At 53.0% G+C, this 20864-nt stretch overlaps 1 protein-coding gene across 1 annotated transcript in view; it reads left to right on the top strand.

The window, feature by feature from the left end:
- Window positions 1-518: 518 nt before the first annotated feature.
- The window catches only part of LOC144493372 (inositol-trisphosphate 3-kinase B-like), a 61250-nt gene continuing 40904 nt past the window's right edge, over window positions 519-20864 (top strand). The window contains exons 1-3 of the mRNA XM_078212194.1: window positions 519-538; window positions 8565-8664; window positions 14427-14640. Of these exons, the coding sequence (XP_078068320.1) occupies window positions 8592-8664; window positions 14427-14640 (287 nt within the window). The 5' untranslated portion in view covers window positions 519-538; window positions 8565-8591. The remainder of the gene's footprint in view (window positions 539-8564; window positions 8665-14426; window positions 14641-20864) is intronic.

Below are 20864 nucleotides of genomic sequence, written 5' to 3' on the forward strand. Positions count from 1 at the left end.
TGGGATTGTTGTCAGTGCAGACTCGATGGGCCGAATGGCCTCCTTCTGCACTGTAGGGATTCTATGACTTTACATTAAACTGTGAGAGTTGGGCCGGACTACAGGTTTTTACAATTACTTTGGGATTAATATCAGGAAGTGTCTCCTGGAATGATCGACACGGAGAATGGACTCCAGGATACAGCGCAGACAAAAAAAAAAATAACAGCAGAAACTTTTGAGACACAGCTTGCTGCTGCAGAGAGGTGTTGCCCGGGTGGACGGAGAGAATGGGCTTTCCTGATCTTGTGAGGGGAGGAATTTGGCAGGAATCTTTCCTCATTCGGAAAATATTATTGTCAGGAGAGGGAGTGCCTCAGGCAGACAGTAAAGGAACTCTGTGTCCAAGTACCTGTGTGCTGATTAAGCATAAGTTAACTGTACTGTGATGGTGTGTCGCTGCGGGAGGAAAGGGGGGGGGGGGGGGGGGCGGGGAGGGTTAGAGCACCACGGAAGGCTTCACACTCGCAGGCCGGGGCTGCATTGTTGAACCATTGTTGTAAGTCGGGGGGGGGGGGGAGAAGCTCTTTAAGCCACGAAGTGATCTGAGAGAGGACCACACATACCACAGCTAGCAAGGCAGTGGTGGAAAAAGTGACGTCGCTTGGAGCAGGGCCAGAGAGAGCGGGGGGGGGGGGGGGGGGTGTTCCTTCTGTGCAGCTGTACGGGCAATGCTGTCAGGGTGTGTTTGTGCACTAAAGCTCACTGCAGCTTGCAGGCTGTCAGTGTCTCTGCACCAACGACATCAGCATTTCCTCTCGACAGCCGAGAGAGAGAGAGAGAGAGAGACAGTGCTCTCATTCTTCAACCCTCCAGCCTCTTGTGTTGGCTTCTTCTTGGCTTGACTGCTCTGTCCCAGGGACAGCACACTGCTGGCTCAGGAACCAGTCCACTCAGAATAAATGCACGCCGCAACGGGAGATAGATAGATTCTTGATCAGTAAGGGGGTCGAGGGTTATGGGGAGAAGGCAGGAGAATGGGAATGAGGGTCACACGATTGAATGGCGGAACAGACTTGATGGGCTGAATGGCCTAATTCATGGGCCGATGGAAGCGGGAACTAAAGCAGGAAGTGCAGCAATCCCTGAACTGAAACCTCGACAACACTTCCTGATCCCACTCCCAACAACATTCCCTTATCCTTCTCCCGACAGCATTCTCCGATCCAATTCCCGGCAACATTCCCTGAGCCCACTCTCGACAACGCTCCCGGATCCCATTCCTGACAACATTTCCTTATCCCACTCCCGACAACACTCCCAAAGGGTGGCACAGTGTTTAGCACTGCTGCCTCACAGCGCCAGGGAGCCGGGTTCAATTCCCGGCTTGGGTCACTGTCTGTGTGGAGTTTGCACGCTCTCCCCGTGTCTGCGTGGGTTTCCTCCGGGTGCTCCGGTTTCCTCCCACAGTCCAAAAGACGTGCTGGTTAGGTCCATTGGCCATGTTAAATTCTCCCTCAGTGTACCCGAACAGGCGCCAGAGTGTGGCGACTAGCGGATTTTCACAGTAACTTCATTGCAGTGTTAATGTAAGCCGACTTGTGACTAATAAATAAACTTTAAAAAAAGATCCCATTCCTGACAACATTCCCTGATCCCACTCCCGGCAGCATTCTCTGATCCAATTCCCTGATTACCTTCTCAGCACATTTCCCCTATTCCTCGCATGACAACATTCCCTGATCCCAGCAAGTGATTAGGAAAGCAAATGGAATGTTGTTGTTTATGGCAAGGCCAATGGAATCTAAAAGGAGGGAGGTTTTGCTCCAGTTGGATAAGATCAGGTCTGGAGTGCAAAGTTTTGGTGTGCTTATTTAAGAAAGGATGCCATTGCATTAGGGACAGTTCAGAGAAAGTTCACTCGACTCTTTCCTGGGATGAGGGGACGATCCTATGAGGAAGGGTCGAGGAGTTTGGGTCTATACTCATTGGAGTTTAGACGAATGAGAGCCGACCTTATTGAGACATAGAGGATCAGGAAAGGACCTCAGAGAAACAAATCCAATTTACTCAGCCTTTCATCCTGGGGCGGCACAGTGGTTAGCACTGCTGCCTCACAGCGCCAGGGACCCGGGTTCGATTCCTGGCTTGGGTCACTGTCTGTGTGGAGTCTGCACGTTCTCCCTGTGTCTGCGTGGGTTTCCTCCGGGTGCTCCGGTTTCCTCCCACAGTCCAAAGATGTGTGGGTTAGGTGGATTAGCCATGCTAAATTTACCCTAGTGTCAGGGGGACTAGCAGGGTAAATATGTAGGGTTATGGGGATAGGACCTGGTTGGTGCAGATTCGATGGGCTGAATGGCCTCCTTCTGCACTGTAGGGATTCTATGATTCTATTCTATGATAACAAATGTTCAGTCTAAGACAATGGTTTTGACCCTATAGCATGATACAGCACAGGAGGAGGCCATTCGTCCCATTAAGCCTGCGCTCAATTTCTCCCTTAAAGAGAGATCCAACTGTTCCCACTCTGAACTGCTCCTTCCACATTGTCCTGCAGAATTCTCCTTATCCAGTATCCTTTGGAAGGTCGCTGTTGAATCAGCTTGCTCTGCCCTTTCCAACAGAACATTCCGGATTGGAACAACTCGCTGTGTTAAAGACATTCTCCTCATCCACCCTCTGGCTCATTTACAAATTACTGCAAAGCCGTGTCCACTGGTTACCAACCCTTTTGTTTCCTTATTGATTCCCTCAAAAGCCCTCGTGATTTTGAAGTCCCGATCAAATCCTCAACCCTCTCTTCTGTGATAATAACCTCAGTGTCTCCATGTAACGGGAGTCCTTTATCTCTTGTATTCCCGTAAAACAAATCTCTCTGTACCTGGTGTTGTGAGACTTCTTACTCATCCAATACCCTCAGAGAACACAGTGTAGCTTACAGAGCGTGACTGAACACGAGGGGGTGTGACCAGGCAGGAGGGTGGAATGACCTGTGTGGAATGTAATATTTGCTCCATTAGTCTCTCTCCACCCCACAAGATCTAGACAGTGTGGGTATTTTACAGTGCAGCTGTAAATCCAACTCTCTCTGCCCTTTCCACTTATAGTTTTGGTACTTTCACCCTGAGAGGAGGACGGACACAGGCTGCACTGCTACCCCCCCCCCCCCCCCGGTGACTGCAGAGTCACACACAACACTCAGCTCCCAGTCCGACTGCACCACATCAGCAGGGATCCGGAAAGGACAAAGGGATTTGGGGGAGTAGTGGGAATGTCCCCAGACTAGTAATCCAGAGGTCCAGGTCAATGCTCTGGGGACACGGGTTCAAATCAAATTAATTTATGGGATGTGGGTGCCATTGTCTGGGTCAGCATTTAGTGCCCATTCCTAACTGCTCTCCGTCAAAGGGCAGTTGTGGCCTTGCGACCAAAGGGCAGTCAACCACGGCAATGTGTTTGACTCTCAACTGCCCCTTGGGTAACTAGGGATGGGCAATAAATGCTGGCCAGCGACGCCCATGTTCCACAAATGAATAAAAAAAACTACATTGCTGTGGGTCTGGAGTCACATGTAGACCAGACCGGGTGAGGACGGCAGATTTCCTTCTCCAAAGGACATTAGTGAACCAGATGGGTTTTTCCGACACTAAGATAAAAGCAAAACACTGCGGGATGCTGGAATTTGAAACCAAACGAAAGAACGCTGGAAAATCTCAGCAGGTCTGGCAGCATCTGTGAGGAGAGAAAAGAGCTGACGTTTCGAGTCCAGGTGACCCTTTGTTACAAAGAGTTATCGGGACTCGAAACATCAGCTCTTTTCTCTCCTCACAGATGCTGCCAGACCTGCTGAGATTTTCCAGCATTTTCTCTTTGGGTTTCATGATCATCACTAGCCTTTTAATTCCAGATTTGTTTTTACTGAATTCAGATTGGTTTTATCGGTCAGAACATTGAATACAGGAGTTGGGACGTCTTGTTGAAGTTGTACAAGACACTAGTAAGGCCACACTTGGAATACTGGTACAGTTCTGGTCACCCTATTATAGAAAGGATATTATTAAACTAGAAAGAGTGCAGAAAAGCTTTACTAGGATGCTACCGGGACTTGATGGTTTGAGTTATAAGGAGAGGCTGGATAGACTGATAGACTGGGACTTTTTCTCTCTGGAGTGTAGGAGACTTAGGGGTGGTCTTATAGAAGTCTATAAAATTAAAAAAAAGTTTATTTATTCGTCACAAGTAGGCTTACATTCACACTGTAATGGAGTTACTGTGAAAATGCCCTAGTCACCACACTCCGGCGCCTGTTCAGGTACACCGAGGGAGAATTTAGCATGGCCCATTCACCTAACCCACACATCTTTGGACTGTGGGAGGAAACTGGAGCACTCGGAGGAAACCCACGCAGACACAGGGAGAACACGCAAACTCCACACAGACAGTGACCTAAGCTGGGAATCGAACCAAGGTCCCTGGAGCTGTGAGGCAGCAGTGCTAACCACTGTGTTACCGTGCCACCCCAATAATGAGGGACATAGATCAGCTGGATAGTCAACATCTTTTCCCAAAGGTAGGGGAGTCTAAAACTAGAGGGCATAGGTTTAAGGTGAGAGGGGAGAGGTACAAAAGTGTTCAGAGGGGCAATTTTTTCACACAGAGGGTGGTGAGTGTCTGGAACGAGCTGCCAGAGGTAGTAGTAGAGGCGGGTACAATTTTGTCTTTTAAAAAGCATTGAGACAGTTACATGTATAAGATGGGTATAGAGGGATATGGTCCAAACACAGGCAATTGGGACTAGTTTAGTGGTAAAAACTGGACGGCATGGACTAGTTGGGCTGAAGGGTCTGTTTCCATTCTGTAAACCTCTGTGACTCTATAAATATCACCATCTGCCATCTTGCGATTTGAACCCGGTTCCCCAGATCTTGCCCAGGGTTTCTGGATTGTGGCAATATCATTACGCCACCCTCCCCACGATTAATAAATCCGGTATATAACTATTTTCAGTGATGGTCACCATGACAACTATCATCGACGGTTGTAAAAAACTCATGTGGTTCACTAATGTCCTTTAGGGAAGGAAATCTGCCGTCCTTACCCGGTCTGGCCTACATGTGACTCCAGAGCCACAGCAATGTGGTTGACTCTCAACTGCCCTCTGAAATGGCCTAGCAAGCCACTCAGTTCAAGGGCAACTAGGGATGGGTAACAAATGCTGGCCTAGCCAGGAATACCCACATCCCGTGAACTCCAAATATAAATCTCCCTTGGGCTGGGAAAGGATAGAGAACAACAACTTGCATTTATATAGCACCTTTAACCCATTAAAACATCCCATGGAATGTGATTCAACTCTGAGCCAACTAAAGCAAGTATTAAGACCAAGATATTAGTCAAAGAGAAGGGTTTTAAGAAGTGTCTTAAAGGAGGAAAATGAGATGAAGAGGTTTTAGGGAGGGAATTCCAGAGGGAACATATCCTGTCGGCGTTTTATAAATTCCATAGAATGACTACAGTGCAGAAGAGGCCATTCGGCCCATCGAGTCTGCACCGACTCTCCAGCAGCCCAGGCCCTCTTCCCCGATCTATCCCCATAACCCAACACATTTCCCATGGCTAATCCCCCTCATCGATATATCTTGGGACACCAAGGGGCAATTTAGCATGGCCAATGCAACTAACCCGCACATCTTTCGGACTGTGGGAGGAAACCCATGCAGACATGAGGAGAATTTGCAAACTCTGCACAGACAGTGACCCAAGGGTCCCTGGCATTATGAGTTAACCACCAGCAGTGTTAACCACCATGCCTGGGACGCATCCAGCCAGTGTTTGAACACTGGGGACACTGGTCTTCCTCCGTCCTGCAAGAACAGAAAATTCTGCAGATATGTAGCAGGTCTGGCAGCAGCTGTAGGGATAGGAAGCAGAGTGAACCTTTTGAGTTTGTATGACTTTTCATCAGAACGAAGGAGAGGCAGAAATAGCTCTCAGAGTTCAACATTGAGTGCAACAACTTTAGACTGTGACCATCTTAAACCTCCGCTTTCTAATATCCATGCGTTCATTTCTCAATCCAAGAGCCCTGCCTTCCCACCTCCTCAGATTTGTTTTGATTTGATTTATTATTGTCACATGTATTAACATACAGTGAAAAGTATTGTTTCTTGCGCGCTGTACACACAAAACATACCGTTCATAGAGAAGGAAAGGAGAGAGTGCAGAATGTAATGTTACAGTCATAGCTAGGGTGTAGAGAAAGATCAACTTAGTGCGAGGTAGGTCCATTCAAAAGTCTGACAGCAGCAGGGAAGAAGCTGTTCTTGAGTCGGTTGGTTCGTGACCTCAGACTTTTGTATCTTTTTTCTGAAGGAAAAAGGTGGAAGAGAGAATGTCCGGGGTGCGTGGGGTCCTTAATTATGCTGGCTGCTTTTCCGAGGCAGCGGGAAGTGTAGAGTCAATGGATGGGAGGCTGGTTTGCGTGATGGATTGGGCTACATTCACGACCTTTTGTAGTTCCTTGCGGTCTTGGGCAGAGCAGGAGCCATACCAAGCTGTGATACAACCAGAAAGAATGCTTTCTATGGTGCATCTGTAAAAGTTGGTGAGAGTCATTGCTGACATGTCAAATTTCCTCAGTCTTCTGAGAAAGTAGAGGCGTTGGTGGGCTTTCTTAACTGTAGTGTCGGCATGGGGGGAGCAGGACAGGTTGTTGGTGATCTGGACACCTAAAACCTTGAAGCTACCGATCCTTTCTACTTTGTCCCCATTGATGTAGACAGATTTCAGCTTCCACAGTATTTTGCTTATTCCTCACTCCCAGTTTGGTCAGAATGGGATTCTAATGTCTCATTACTTCTCAATCCAGAGAAAGATTCCAATGAAATCCTGGACACCACGAGCTGTGGAGGATTCTTGTGTATGTTTGATTTAGCAGAACTCTGTATGGAACCAATATTTCCAACCTACAGTGTGCAGAGAGCCAGACAACTACAGGGTGTGGGTTATCAGTCACTATAGGAGTATATGTGGTGCCAGTCAATGTGTTACAGAGTGTGAGTTACCAGTCACTATAGGAGTATATGTGGTGCCAGTCAATGTGTTACAGGGTGTGGGTTGCCAGTCAGGGTGGTCTTACTAACGTTCTCTAGCACTGCTGCCTCACAGCACCAGGAACCAGGTTTGATTCCCAGCTCGGGTCACTGTCTGTGTGGAGTTTGCACGTTCTCCCCGTGTCTGTGTGGGTTTTCTCTGGGTGCTCTCACAGTTTCCTCTCACAGTCTCAGTAAGTAGTCTCACAACGCCAGATTAAAATCCAACAGGTTTATTTGGTAGCACGAGCTTTCGGAGCGCCGCTCCTTCATTAGGTGAGTGCAGGATTTGGTTTACAAACAGGGCAACAAACTCAATTACAAGATAATGGTTGGAATGCAAGTCTTTACAGGTACAGGAGTGGAGCCAGTGGAGAAAGGGCTAAGCACAGGTTAAAGAGATGTGTATTGTCTCCAGCCAGGACAGTTAGTGAGATTTTGCAAGCCCAGGCAAGTCGTGGGGGTTACAGATAGTGTGACATGAACCCAAGATCCCGGTTGAGGCCATCCTCATGTGTGCGGAACTTGGCTATCGGTTTCTGCTCAGCGACTCTGCGCTGTCGTGTGTCGTGAAGGCCGCCTTGGAGAACGCTTACCCGAAGATCAGAGGCTGAATGCCCGTGACCGCTGTAGTGTTCCCCGACAGGAAGAGAACAGTCTTGCCTGGTGATTGTCGAGCAGTGTTCATTCATCCGTTGTCGTAGCGTCTGCATGGTCTCCCCAATGTACCATGCCTCGGGACATCCTTTCCTGCAGCGTATCAGGTAGACAACGTTGGCCGAGTTGCAAGAGTATGTACCGTGTACCTGGTGGATGGTGTTCTCACATGAGATGATGGCATCCGTGTCGATGATCCGGCACGTCTTGCAGTGGTTGCTGTGGCAGGGTTGTGTGGTGTCGTGGTCACTGTTCTCCTGAATGCTGGGTAGTTTGCTGGTCTGTTTGAGGTTGCGCGGTTGTTTGAAGGCAAGTAGAGGGGGTGTGGGGATGGCCTTGGCGAGATGTTCGTCTTCATCGATGACATGTTGAAGGCTCCGGAGAAGGTGTCGTAACTTCTCCGCTCCGGGGAAGTACTGGACGACGAAGGGTACTCTGTCCACTGTGTCCTGTGTTTGTCTTCTGAGGAGGTCGGTGCGGTTTTTCGCTGTGGCGCGTCGGAACTGTCGATCGATGAGTCGAGCGCCATATCCTGTTCTTATGAGGGCGTCTTTCAGCGTCTGGAGGTGTCTGTTGCGATCCTCCTCATCCGAGCAGATCCTGTGTATACGGAGGGCCTGTCCGTAGGGGATGGCTTCTTTAACGTGTTTCGGGTGGAAGCTGGACTCACACATGAGTCCCACAGTCTGAAAGACGAGCTGGTTCGGTGCATTGACCCGAACAGGCGCTGGAGTGTGGCAACGCGGGGAATTTCATAGTAACTTCATTGCAGTGTTAATGTAAGCCTCACTTGTGACTAATAAATAAACTTTAATGTTCTCTCTCACTCTGTTTCAGAGTAAATCCTGGAAGAAGATTAAGAACATGGTTCACTGGTCGCCCTTTGTAATGTCCTTCAAGAAACGGTATCCATGGATACAGCTAGCAGGACATGCTGGTAGGTTCAGGTCCAGTCTGTATTTCTGCTTGCAGGGTTTCCACACTCGGAGTCCATTTGGGGATTGCTGAGACATCAGGAACCTGATTAATAATACTTAACGAGGCACTTTCCTCTCATTAGTTGCCAGATTCCCAGCCAGTCGGAAACCACGCACTGACCCATGAACAAAGCTGATTATTTCACCCTGTTCACTCCCCACAGTTTAGGTTCATTCCTCTCGTGGCTTTCTATTGGATAAAGTTTCATTCTCCAGTGCTGAGTCTGGAGTAGTTTCTGAGCACCGAGTAAAACACCACACGAGGGCTGGCAGACCACTCCACCGGCGATAGTTACAAACAGCGGGAGAACTTCCTCACTCCAGCTCAGACGCACTGAGGTCAAACATTTTCCCCAATTACTGAAATTAACTCATCAGAAGCCAGCGTTGATTATCTCATCCTATACATCCAACCCTATACATCCCACCCTATACATCCCACCCTATACATCCCATCCTATACATCTAACCCTATACATCCCACCCATCACATTACCCCATCCTATACACTATCCCACCCTATACAATACCCCACCCTACACACTCTCCCATCCTATACATTACCTCACCTTATACAATCTCCCGTCCTATACATTACCCCACCCTATACATTACCCCACCCTATACAATACCCCACCCTATACACTCTCCCATCCTATGCATTACCCCACCCTATATAATCTCCCATCCTATACATTACCCACCCTATACATTACCCCACCCTATACACTCTCCCATCCTATACATTACCCCACCCTATACAATACCCCACCCTATACACTCTCCCATCATATACATTACCCCACCCTATATAATCTCCCATCCTATACATTACCCCACCCTATACATTACCCAATCCTATACATTACCCAACCCTATACATCAGCCCACCCTATACACTACCCCACCCTATACATTACCCCACCCTATACATAATCCCATCCTATACACTATCCCATCCTATACTACCCCACACTCTACATTATCCCATCCCATACATGATCCGATCCTATACATCATCCACCCTATACATTACCCCATCCTATAGATTACCCCATTATATACATCTCATCCTATACACTACCCCACCCTATATATTACCCCATCCTATACACTATCCCATCCTATACATTATCCTATCCTATACCTTATCCCATCCTATACACTATCCCATCCTATACATCCCATCCTATACATTTTCCAATGCTACACCTTACCCCATCCTATACATTACCCCATCCCACATGTTATCCCACCCTACACATTATCCCATCCTATACATTAAAAGTTTTTAAAGTTTATAATTATTAGTCACAAGTAGGCTTACATTAACACTGCAATGTCGCCACACTCCAGTGCCTGTTCGGGTCCACTGAGGGAGAATTTAAAATGGCCAATACACCTAACCAGCACGCCTTTCAGACTGTGGGAGGAAACCGGAGCACCCGGAGGAAATCCATGCAGACACGGGGAGAACGTGCAGACACCACACAGACAGTCACCCAAGCCGGGAATCAAACCCGTGTCCCTGGTGCTGTGAGGCAGCAGTGCTAATCACTGTGCTACTGTGAACATAGAACATAGAACAGTACAGCACAGAACAGGCCCTTCGGCCCACGATGTTGTGCCGAGCTTTATCTGAAACCAAGATCAAGCTATCCCACTCCCTATCATCCCGGTGTGCTCCATGTGCCTATCCAATAACCGCTTAAATGTTCCTAAAGTGTCTGACTCCACTATCACTGCAGGCAGTCCATTCCACACCCCAACCACTCTCTGCGTAAAGAACCTACCTCTGATATCCTTCCTATATCTCCCACCACGAACCCTATAGTTATGCCCCCTTGTAATAGCTCCATCCACCCGAGGAAATAGTCTTTCAACGTTCACTCTATCTATCCCCTTCATCATTTTATAAACCTCAATTAAGTCTCCCCTCAACCTCTTCCGCTCCAGAGAAAACAGCCTTAGCTCCCTCAACCTTTCCTCATAAGACCTACCCTCCAAACCAGACAGCATCCTGGTAAATCTCCTTTGCACTCTTTCCAGCGCTTCCACATCCTTCTTATAGTGAGGTGACCAGAACTGCACACAATATTCCAAATGTGGTCTCACCAAGGTCCTGTACAGCTGCAGCATAACCCCACGGCTCTTAAACTCCAACCCCCTGTTAATAAAAGCTAACACACTATAGGCCTTCTTCACAGCTCTATCCACTTGAGTGGCAACTTTCAGAGATCTGTGGATATGGATCCCAAGATCTCTCTGTTCCTCCACAGTCTTCAGAACCCTAACTTTGACCCCGTAATCCACATTTAAATTAGTCCTACCAAAATGAATCACCTCACATTTATCAGGGTTAAACTCCATCTGCCATTTTTCAGCCCAGCTTTGCATCCTATCTATGTCTCTTTGCAGCCTACAACAGCCCTCCACCTCATCCACTACTCCACCAATCTTGGTGTCATCAGCAAATTTACTGATCCACCCTTCAGCCCCCTCCTCTAAGTCATTGATAAAAATCACAAAGAGCAGAGGACCAAGCACAGATCCCTGTGGCACTCCGCTAGCAACCTGCCTCCAGTCCGAAAATTTTCCATCCACCACCACCCTCTGTCTTCGATCAGATAGCCAGTTACCTATCCAATCGGCCAACTTTCCCTCTATCCCACACACCCTTACTTTCTTCATAAGCCGACCATGGGGGACCTTATCAAACGCCTTACTAAAATACATGTATATGACATCAACTGCCCTACCTTCATCAACACACTTAGTTACCTCCTCAAAAAACTCTATCAAATTTGTGAGGCACGACTTGCCCTTCACAAATCCGTGCTGACTATCCCGGATTAATCCGAATCTTTCTAAATGGTCGTAAATCCCATCCCTAAGGATCTTTTCCATCAACTTACCAACCACCAAAGTAAGACTAACCGGCCTATAATTACCAGGGTCATTTCTATTCCCTTTCTTAAACAGAGGAACAACATTCTAGTTCTGGGAAATGAGCCCAGTCCGGTCGTCAAAGTTTCGGTTGGGGAACATGTGGCAAATAGTGACCACAACTCTGTTAACTTTAGGATAGTAATGGACAAGGACGAGTGCTGTCCTAAGGGTAGGTGCTAAATTGGGGGAAGGCTAACTATAGCTGGATTAGGCAGGAATTGGTGGCCGTTGATTAGGAGAGGCTGTTCGGGGGTAAGTCCACGTCTGGCATGTGGGAGTCTTTTAAGGAACAGTTGATAAGGCTGCAGGACAGGCATGTGCCTGTAAAAAGGAAGGATAGGAAAGGTAGGATTCGAGAGCCGTGGATAACCAGGGAAATTGAGGATCTGATCAAAAAGAAAAGAGAGGCGTACGTTAGGTCCAGGCAACTGAAAACAGATGGAGCTCTGGAGGAATATAGAGAGAGTAGGAAAGAACTCAAACGGGGAGTTAGAAGGGCACGAAATGTTCTTGGCAGACAGGATTAAGGAGAATCCAAGGCATTTTTTTCATATGTTAGGAACAAAAGAGTTGTCAGGGAAAAAGTCGGACCTCTCAGGGACAAAGGAGGGGAATTATGCTGAGAACCTAAGGGAATAGGGGAGATCCTAAATGAATACTTTGCATCGGTATTCACAAAGGAGAGGGACTTGTTGACTGGGAGTGTCTCAGAGGGAGGTGTTGACCCGTTAGAGAGAATCTCCATTACAAGGGAGGAAGTGTTGGGTTTTTTAGGTAACATTAAAACTGACAAATCCCCAGGGCCTGATGGCATCTATCCTCGACTGCTCAGGGAGACAAGAGATATAATTGCTGGGCCTCTGATGGAAATCTTTGTCTCTTCGTTGGACACAGGTGAGGTCCCTGAGGATTGGAGGATAGCGAATGTGGTACCGTTATTTAAGAAGGGTAGCAGGGATAAACAGGATAATTATAGGCCAGTGAACTTGACGTCCGTGGTAGGGGAGTTGTTGGAGAGGATTCTTAGAGACAGGATGTATGCGCATTTAGAACGGAACAATCTCATTAGTGACAGACAGCATGGTTTTGTAAGAGGGAGGTCGTGCCTTACAAATTTGATGGAGTTTTTTGAGGAAGTGACAAAAACGGTTGACGAAGGAAGGGCCGTGGATGTCGTCTATATGGATTTCAGTAAGGCATTTGACAAAGTCCCTCATGGCAGGTTGGTTAAGAAGGTTAAGGCTCATGTGATACAAGGAGAGGTGGCTAGATGGGTAGAAAACTGGCTTGGCCACTGGAGACAGAGGGTAGCAGTCGAAGGGTCTTTTTCCGGCTGGAGGTCTGTGACCAGTGGTGTTCCGCAGGGCTCTGTACTGGGACCTCTGCTATTTGTGATATATATAAATGATTTGGAAGAAGGTGTAACTGGTGTTATCAGCAAGTCTGCGGATGACACGAAGATGGCTGGACTTGCAGATAGCGATGAACATTGTCGGACAATACAGCAGGATATAGATAGGCTGGAAAATTGGGCGGAGAAATGGCAGATGTAATTTAATCCGGATAAATGCGAAGTGATGCATTTTGGAAGAACTAATGTAGGGGGGAGTTATACAATAAATGGCAGAGCCATCAAGAGTATAGAAACACAGAGGGACCTAGGCGTGCAAGTCCACAAATCCTTGAAGGTGGCAGCACAGGTGGAGAAGGTGGTGAAGAAGGCATATGATATGCTTGCCTTTATAGGACGGGGTATAGAGTATAAAAGTTGGAGTCTGATGTTGCAGCTGTATAGAATGCTGGTTAGGCCATATTTGGAGTACTGCGTCCAGTTCTGGTCGCCACACTACCAGAAGGATGTGGAGGCTTTAGAGAGGGTGCAGAGAAGGTTTACCAGGATGTTGCCTGGTATGGAGGGTCTTAGCTATGAGGAGAGATTGGGTAAACTGGGCTTGTTCTCCCTGGAAAGACAGAGAATGAGGGGAGACCTAATAGAGGTGTACATAATTATGAAGGGTATAGATAGGGTGAACAGTAGGAAGCTTTTTCCCAGGTCGGAGGTGACGATCACGAGGGGTCACGGGCTCAAGATGAGAGGGGCGAGGTGTAACTCGGATATCAGAGGGACCTTTTTACACAGAGGGTGGTGGGGGCCTGAAATGCGCTGCCAAGTAGGGTGGTGGAGGCAGGCACGCTGGCATCGTTTAAGACTTACCTGGATAGTCACATGAGCAGCCTGGGAATGGAGGGATACAAACAAATGGTCGAGTTAGACCAATGAGCGGCAGAGGCTTGGAGGGCCGAAGGGCCTGTTTCCTGTGCTGTACTGTTCTTTGTTCTTTGGGATGGGTAAAACCTGGAGCGGGATGAGTAAAACCCGGAGCGGGATGAGTAAAATCCAGAGCGGGATGGATAAACCCGGAGCGAGCTGGGTGAAACCTGGAGCGGGATGGATAAAACCTGGAACCAGAAGGGTAAAACCCGGAGCGGGATGCATAAAACCCAGAGTGGGATGAATTAAAACCCGGAGTGGGATTAGTAAAACCCGGAGTGGGATAATAAAACCTGGAGTGGGATAATAAAACCTGGAGTGAGCTGGGTAAAACACTGAACGGGATGGGTAAAATCCGGAGCGGGATGGGTAAAACCCGGAGCAGGTTGGGAAAGGGTGAAGAGAAGCATGAAAAGATCAGTCAGGGTAGGGTGGAGGATTGGGAGGCAAGTGCTGACCCCGGGGAACTGCTCTGTTTGTAATCTCCATCCTCTCTGACAGGTAGTTTCAAGGCTGGAGCGAATGGCAAGATCTTGAAGAAGTTCTGTGAGTGTGAGCGGCGTTGTCTGGACGGCCTGATGGGCGACACATTGCGCCCCTACGTGCCGGCTTACCACGGTGAGGTGGAGAAGGACGGCGAGAGGTACAACCAGATGGATGACCTTCTGGCCGAGTTTGACCTGCCATGTGTGATGGACTGTAAAATGGGAGTGAGGTGAGTCGCCTGGTTCCAGCGCGCTCTGTCTCGACTCACACACAGGCCCCAGCGCGCTCTGTCTTGTCTCACACACAGGCCCCAGCGTGCTCTGTCTCGACTCACACACAGGTTCCAGCGCGCTCTGTCTCGACTCACACACAGGCCCCAGCGCGCTCTGTCTCGACTCACACACAGTCCCCAGCGCGCTCTGTCTCGACTCACACACAGGCCCCAGCGCGCTCTGTCTCGACTCACACACAGGCCCCAGCGCGCTCTGTCTCGACTCACACACAGTCCGCAGCGCGCTCTGTCTCGACTCACACACAGTCCCCAGCGCGCTCTGTCTCGACTCACACACAGTCCCCAGCGCGCTCTGTCTCGACTCACACACAGGCCCCAGCGCGCTCTGTCTCGACTCACACACAGGCCCCAGTGCGCTCTGTCTTGTCTCACACACAGGCCCCAGCGCGCTCTGTCTCGACTCACACACAGGCCCCAGCGCGCTCTGTCTCGACTCACACACAGGCCCCAGCGCGCTCTGTCTCGACTCACACACAGGCCCCAGCACGCTCTGCCCCGACTCACACACAGTCCCCAGCGCGCTCTGTCTCGACTCACACACAGTCCCCAGCGCGCTCTGTCTCGACTCACACACAGTCCCCAGCGCGCTCTGTCTCGACTCACACACAGTCCCCAGCGCGCTCTGTCTCGTCTCACACACAGGCCCCAGCGCACTCTGCCCCGACTCACACACAGGCCCCAGCGCACTCTGCCCCGACTCACACACAGTCCCCAGCGCGCTCTGTCTCGACTCACACACAGGCCCCAGCGTGAACTCTCTCGACTCACACACAGGCCCCAGCGCGCTCTGTCTCGACTCACACACAGGTCCCAGCGCGCTCTGTCTCAACTCACACACAGGTCCCAGCGTGCTCTGTCTCGACTCACACACAGGTCCCAGCGCGCTCTGTCTCGACTCACACACAGTCCCCAGCGTGAACTGTCTCGACTCACACACAGTCCCCAGCGCGCTCTGCCCCGACTCACACACAGGCCCCAGCGCGCTCTGCCCCGACTCACACACAGGCCCCAGCGCGCTCTGTCTCGACTCACACACAGGCCCCAGCGCGCTCTGCCCCGACTCACACACAGTCCCCAGCGCACTCTGACCCGACTCACACACAGGCCCCAGCGCACTCTGACCCGACTCACACACAGTCCCCAGCGCACTCTGACCCGACTCACACACAGGCCCCAGCGCGCTCTGTCTCGACTCACACACAGTCCCCAGCGCGCTCTGTCTTGTCTCACACACAGGCCCCAGCGCGCTCTGTCTTGTCTCACACACAGTCCCCAGCGCGCTCTGTCTTGTCTCACACACACGCCCCAGCGCGCTCTGTCTCGACTCACACACAGTCCCCAGCGCACTCTGACCCGACTCACACACAGGCCCCAGCGTACTCTGACCCGACTCACACACAGTCCCCAGCGCACTCTGACCCGACTCACACACAGGCCCCAGCGCGCTCTGTCTCGACTCACACACAGTCCCCAGCGCGCTCTGCCCCGACTCACACACAGGTCCCAGCGTGATCTGTCTCGACTCACACACAGTCCCCAGCGCGCTCTGTCTCGACTCACACACAGTCCCCAGCGCGCTCTGTCTTGTCTCACACACAGGCCCCAGCGCGCTCTGTCTTGTCTCACACACAGTCCCCAGCGCGCTCTGTCTTGTCTCACACACACGCCCCAGCGCGCTCTGTCTCGGCTCACACACAGTCCCCAGCGCACTCTGACCCGACTCACACACAGTCCCCAGCGCACTCTGACCCGACTCACACACAGTCCCCAGCGCCCTCTGACCCGACTCACACACAGGCCCCAGCGCACTCTGACCCGACTCACACACAGGCCCCAGCGCGCTCTGTCTCGACTCACACACAGTCCCCAGCGCGCTCTGTCTTGTCTCACACACAGGCCCCAGCGCGCTCTGTCTCGACTCACACATTGTCCCCAGCGCGCTCTGCCCCGACTCACACACAGGTCCCAGCGCGCTCTGTCTCGACTCACACACAGTCCCCAGCGCGCTCTGTCTTGTCTCACACACAGTCCCCAGCGCGCTCTGTCTCGACTCACACACAGTCCCCAGCGCGCTCTGTCTCGACTCACACACAGTCCCCAGCGCGCTCTGTCTTGTCTCACACACAGGCCCCAGCGCGCTCTGCCCCGACTCACACACAGGCCCCAGCGCACTCTGTCTTCTCTCACACACAGGCCCCAGCGTGATCTCTCTCGACTCACACACAGGCCCCAGCGCGCTCTGTCTCGACTCACACACAGGTCCCAGCGCGCTCTGTCTCAACTCACACACAGGTCCCAGCGCGCTCTGTCTCGACTCACACACAGTCCCCAGCGTGAACTGTCTCGACTCACACACAGTCCCCAGCGCGCTCTGCCCCGACTCACACACAGGCCCCAGCGCGCTCTGCCCCGACTCACACACAGGCCCCAGCGCGCTCTGTCTCGATTCACACACAGGCCCCAGCGCGCTCTGCCCCGACTCACACACAGTCCCCAGCGCACTCTGACCCGACTCACACACAGGCCCCAGCGCACTCTGACCCGACTCACACACAGTCCCCAGCGCACTCTGACCCGACTCACACACAGGCCCCAGCGCGCTCTGTCTCGACTCACACACAGTCCCCAGCGCGCTCTGTCTTGTCTCACACACAGGCCCCAGCGCGCTCTGTCTTGTCTCACACACAGTCCCCAGCGCGCTCTGTCTTGTCTCACACACACACCCCAGCGCGCTCTGTCTCGACTCACACACAGTCCCCAGCGCACTCTGACCCGACTCACACACAGGCCCCAGCGCACTCTGACCCGACTCACACACAGTCCCCAGCGCACTCTGACCCGACTCACACACAGGCCCCAGCGCACTCTGACCCGACTCACACACAGTCCCCAGCGCACTCTGACCCGACTCACACACAGGCCCCAGCGCGCTCTGTCTCGACTCACACACAGTCCCCAGCGCGCTCTGTCTTGTCTCACACACAGGCCCCAGCGCGCTCTGTCTTGTCTCACACACAGTCCCCAGCGCGCTCTGTCTTGTCTCACACACACGCCCCAGCGCGCTCTGTCTCGACTCACACACAGTCCCCAGCGCACTCTGACCCGACTCACACACAGGCCCCAGCGCACTCTGACCCGACTCACACACAGTCCCCAGCGCACTCTGACCCGACTCACACACAGGCCCCAGCGCGCTCTGTCTCGACTCACACACAGTCCCCAGCGCGCTCTGCCCCGACTCACACACAGGTCCCAGCGTGATCTGTCTCGACTCACACACAGTCCCCAGCGCGCTCTGTCTCGACTCACACACAGTCCCCAGCGCGCTCTGTCTTGTCTCACACACAGGCCCCAGCGCGCTCTGTCTTGTCTCACACACAGTCCCCAGCGCGCTCTGTCTTGTCTCACACACACGCCCCAGCGCGCTCTGTCTCGGCTCACACACAGTCCCCAGCGCACTCTGACCCGACTCACACACAGTCCCCAGCGCACTCTGACCCGACTCACACACAGTCCCCAGCGCCCTCTGACCCGACTCACACACAGGCCCCAGCGCACTCTGACCCGACTCACACACAGGCCCCAGCGCGCTCTGTCTCGACTCACACACAGTCCCCAGCGCGCTCTGTCTTGTCTCACACACAGGCCCCAGCGCGCTCTGTCTCGACTCACACATTGTCCCCAGCGCGCTCTGCCCCGACTCACACACAGGTCCCAGCGCGCTCTGTCTCGACTCACACACAGTCCCCAGCGCGCTCTGTCTTGTCTCACACACAGTCCCCAGCGCGCTCTGTCTCGACTCACACACAGTCCCCAGCGCGCTCTGTCTCGACTCACACACAGTCCCCAGCGCGCTCTGTCTTGTCTCACACACAGGCCCCAGCGCGCTCTGCCCCGACTCACACACAGGCCCCAGCGCACTCTGTCTTCTCTCACACACAGGCCCCAGCGTGATCTCTCTCGACTCACACACAGGCCCCAGCGCGCTCTGTCTCGACTCACACACAGGTCCCAGCGCGCTCTGTCTCAACTCACACACAGGTCCCAGCGCGCTCTGTCTCGACTCACACACAGTCCCCAGCGTGAACTGTCTCGACTCACACACAGTCCCCAGCGCGCTCTGCCCCGACTCACACACAGGCCCCAGCGCGCTCTGCCCCGACTCACACACAGGCCCCAGCGCGCTCTGTCTTGATTCACACACAGGCCCCAGCGCGCTCTGCCCCGACTCACACACAGTCCCCAGCGCACTCTGACCCGACTCACACACAGGCCCCAGCGCACTCTGACCCGACTCACACACAGTCCCCAGCGCACTCTGACCCGACTCACACACAGGCCCCAGCGCGCTCTGTCTCGACTCACACACAGTCCCCAGCGCGCTCTGTCTTGTCTCACACACAGGCCCCAGCGCGCTCTGTCTTGTCTCACACACAGTCCCCAGCGCGCTCTGTCTTGTCTCACACACACACCCCAGCGCGCTCTGTCTCGACTCACACACAGTCCCCAGCGCACTCTGACCCGACTCACACACAGGCCCCAGCGCACTCTGACCCGACTCACACACAGTCCCCAGCGCACTCTGACCCGACTCACACACAGGCCCCAGCGCGCTCTGTCTCGACTCACACACAGTCCCCAGCGCGCTCTGCCCTGACTCACACACAGGTCCCAGCGTGATCTGTCTCGACTCACACACAGTCCCCAGCGCGCTCTGTCTCGACTCACACACGGTCCCCAGCGCGCTCTGTCTTGTCTCACACACAGGCCCCAGCGCGCTCTGTCTTGTCTCACACACAGTCCCCAGCGCGCTCTGTCTTGTCTCACACACACGCCCCAGCGCGCTCTGTCTCGGCTCACACACAGTCCCCAGCGCACTCTGACCCGACTCACACACAGGCCCCAGCGCACTCTGACCCGACTCACACACAGTCCCCAGCGCACTCTGACCCGACTCACACACAGGCCCCAGCGCACTCTGACCCGACTCACACACAGGCCCCAGCGCGCTCTGTCTCGACTCACACACAGTCCCCAGCGCGCTCTGTCTTGTCTCACACACAGGCCCCAGCGCGCTCTGTCTCGACTCACACACTGTCCCCAGCGCGCTCTGCCCCGACTCACACACAGGTCCCAGCGTGATCTGTCTCGACTCACACACAGTCCCCAGCGCGCTCTGTCTCGACTCACACACAGTCCCCAGCGCGCTCTGTCTTGTCTCACACACAGGCCCCAGCGCGCTCTGCCCCGACTCACACACAGGCCCCAGCGCACTCTGTCTTCTCTCACACACAGGCCCCAGCGTGATCTGTCTCGACTCACACACAGGCCCCAGCGCGCTCTGTCTCGACTCACACACAGGCCCCAGCGCGCTCTGTCTTGTCTCACACACAGGCCCCAGCGCGCTCTGCCCCGACTCACACACAGGCCCCAGCGCGCTCTGCCCCGACTCACACACAGTCCCCAGCGCGCTCTGTCTTGTCTCACACACAGGCCCCAGCACGCTCTGTCCCGACTCACACACAGTCCCCAGCGCACTCTGACCCGACTCACACACAGGCCCCAGCGCACTCTGACCCGACTCACACACAGGCCCCAGCGTGATCTGTCTCGACTCACACACAGGCCCCAGCGCGCTCTGTCTCGACTCACACACAGGCCCCAGCGCGCTCTGTCTTGTCTCACACACAGGCCCCAGCGCGCTCTGCCCCGACTCACACACAGGCCCCAGCGCGCTCTGCCCCGACTCACACACAGTCCCCAGCGCGCTCTGTCTTGTCTCACACACAGGCCCCAGCGCGCTCTGTCCCGACTCACACACAGTCCCCAGCGCGCTCTGTCTTGTCTCACACACAGGCCCCAGCGCGCTCTGTCTCGACTCACACACAGGCCCCAGCGCGCTCTGTCTTGTCTCACACACAGGCCCCAGCGCGCTCTGTCTTGACACACACACAGGCCCCAGCGCGCTCTGTCTCGACTCACACACAGGCCCCAGCGCGCTCTGTCTCGACACACACACAGTCCCCAGCGCGCTCTGTCTCGACACACACACAGACCCCAGCGCGCTCTGTCTTGTCTCACACACAGACCCCAGCGCGCTCTGCCCCGACTCACACACAGGCCCCAGCGCGCTCTGTCTCGACACACACACAGGCCCCAGC

Source organism: Mustelus asterias, chromosome 5, assembly GCF_964213995.1.
Source record: "Mustelus asterias chromosome 5, sMusAst1.hap1.1, whole genome shotgun sequence".
Classification (NCBI taxonomy): Eukaryota; Metazoa; Chordata; class Chondrichthyes; order Carcharhiniformes; family Triakidae; genus Mustelus; species Mustelus asterias.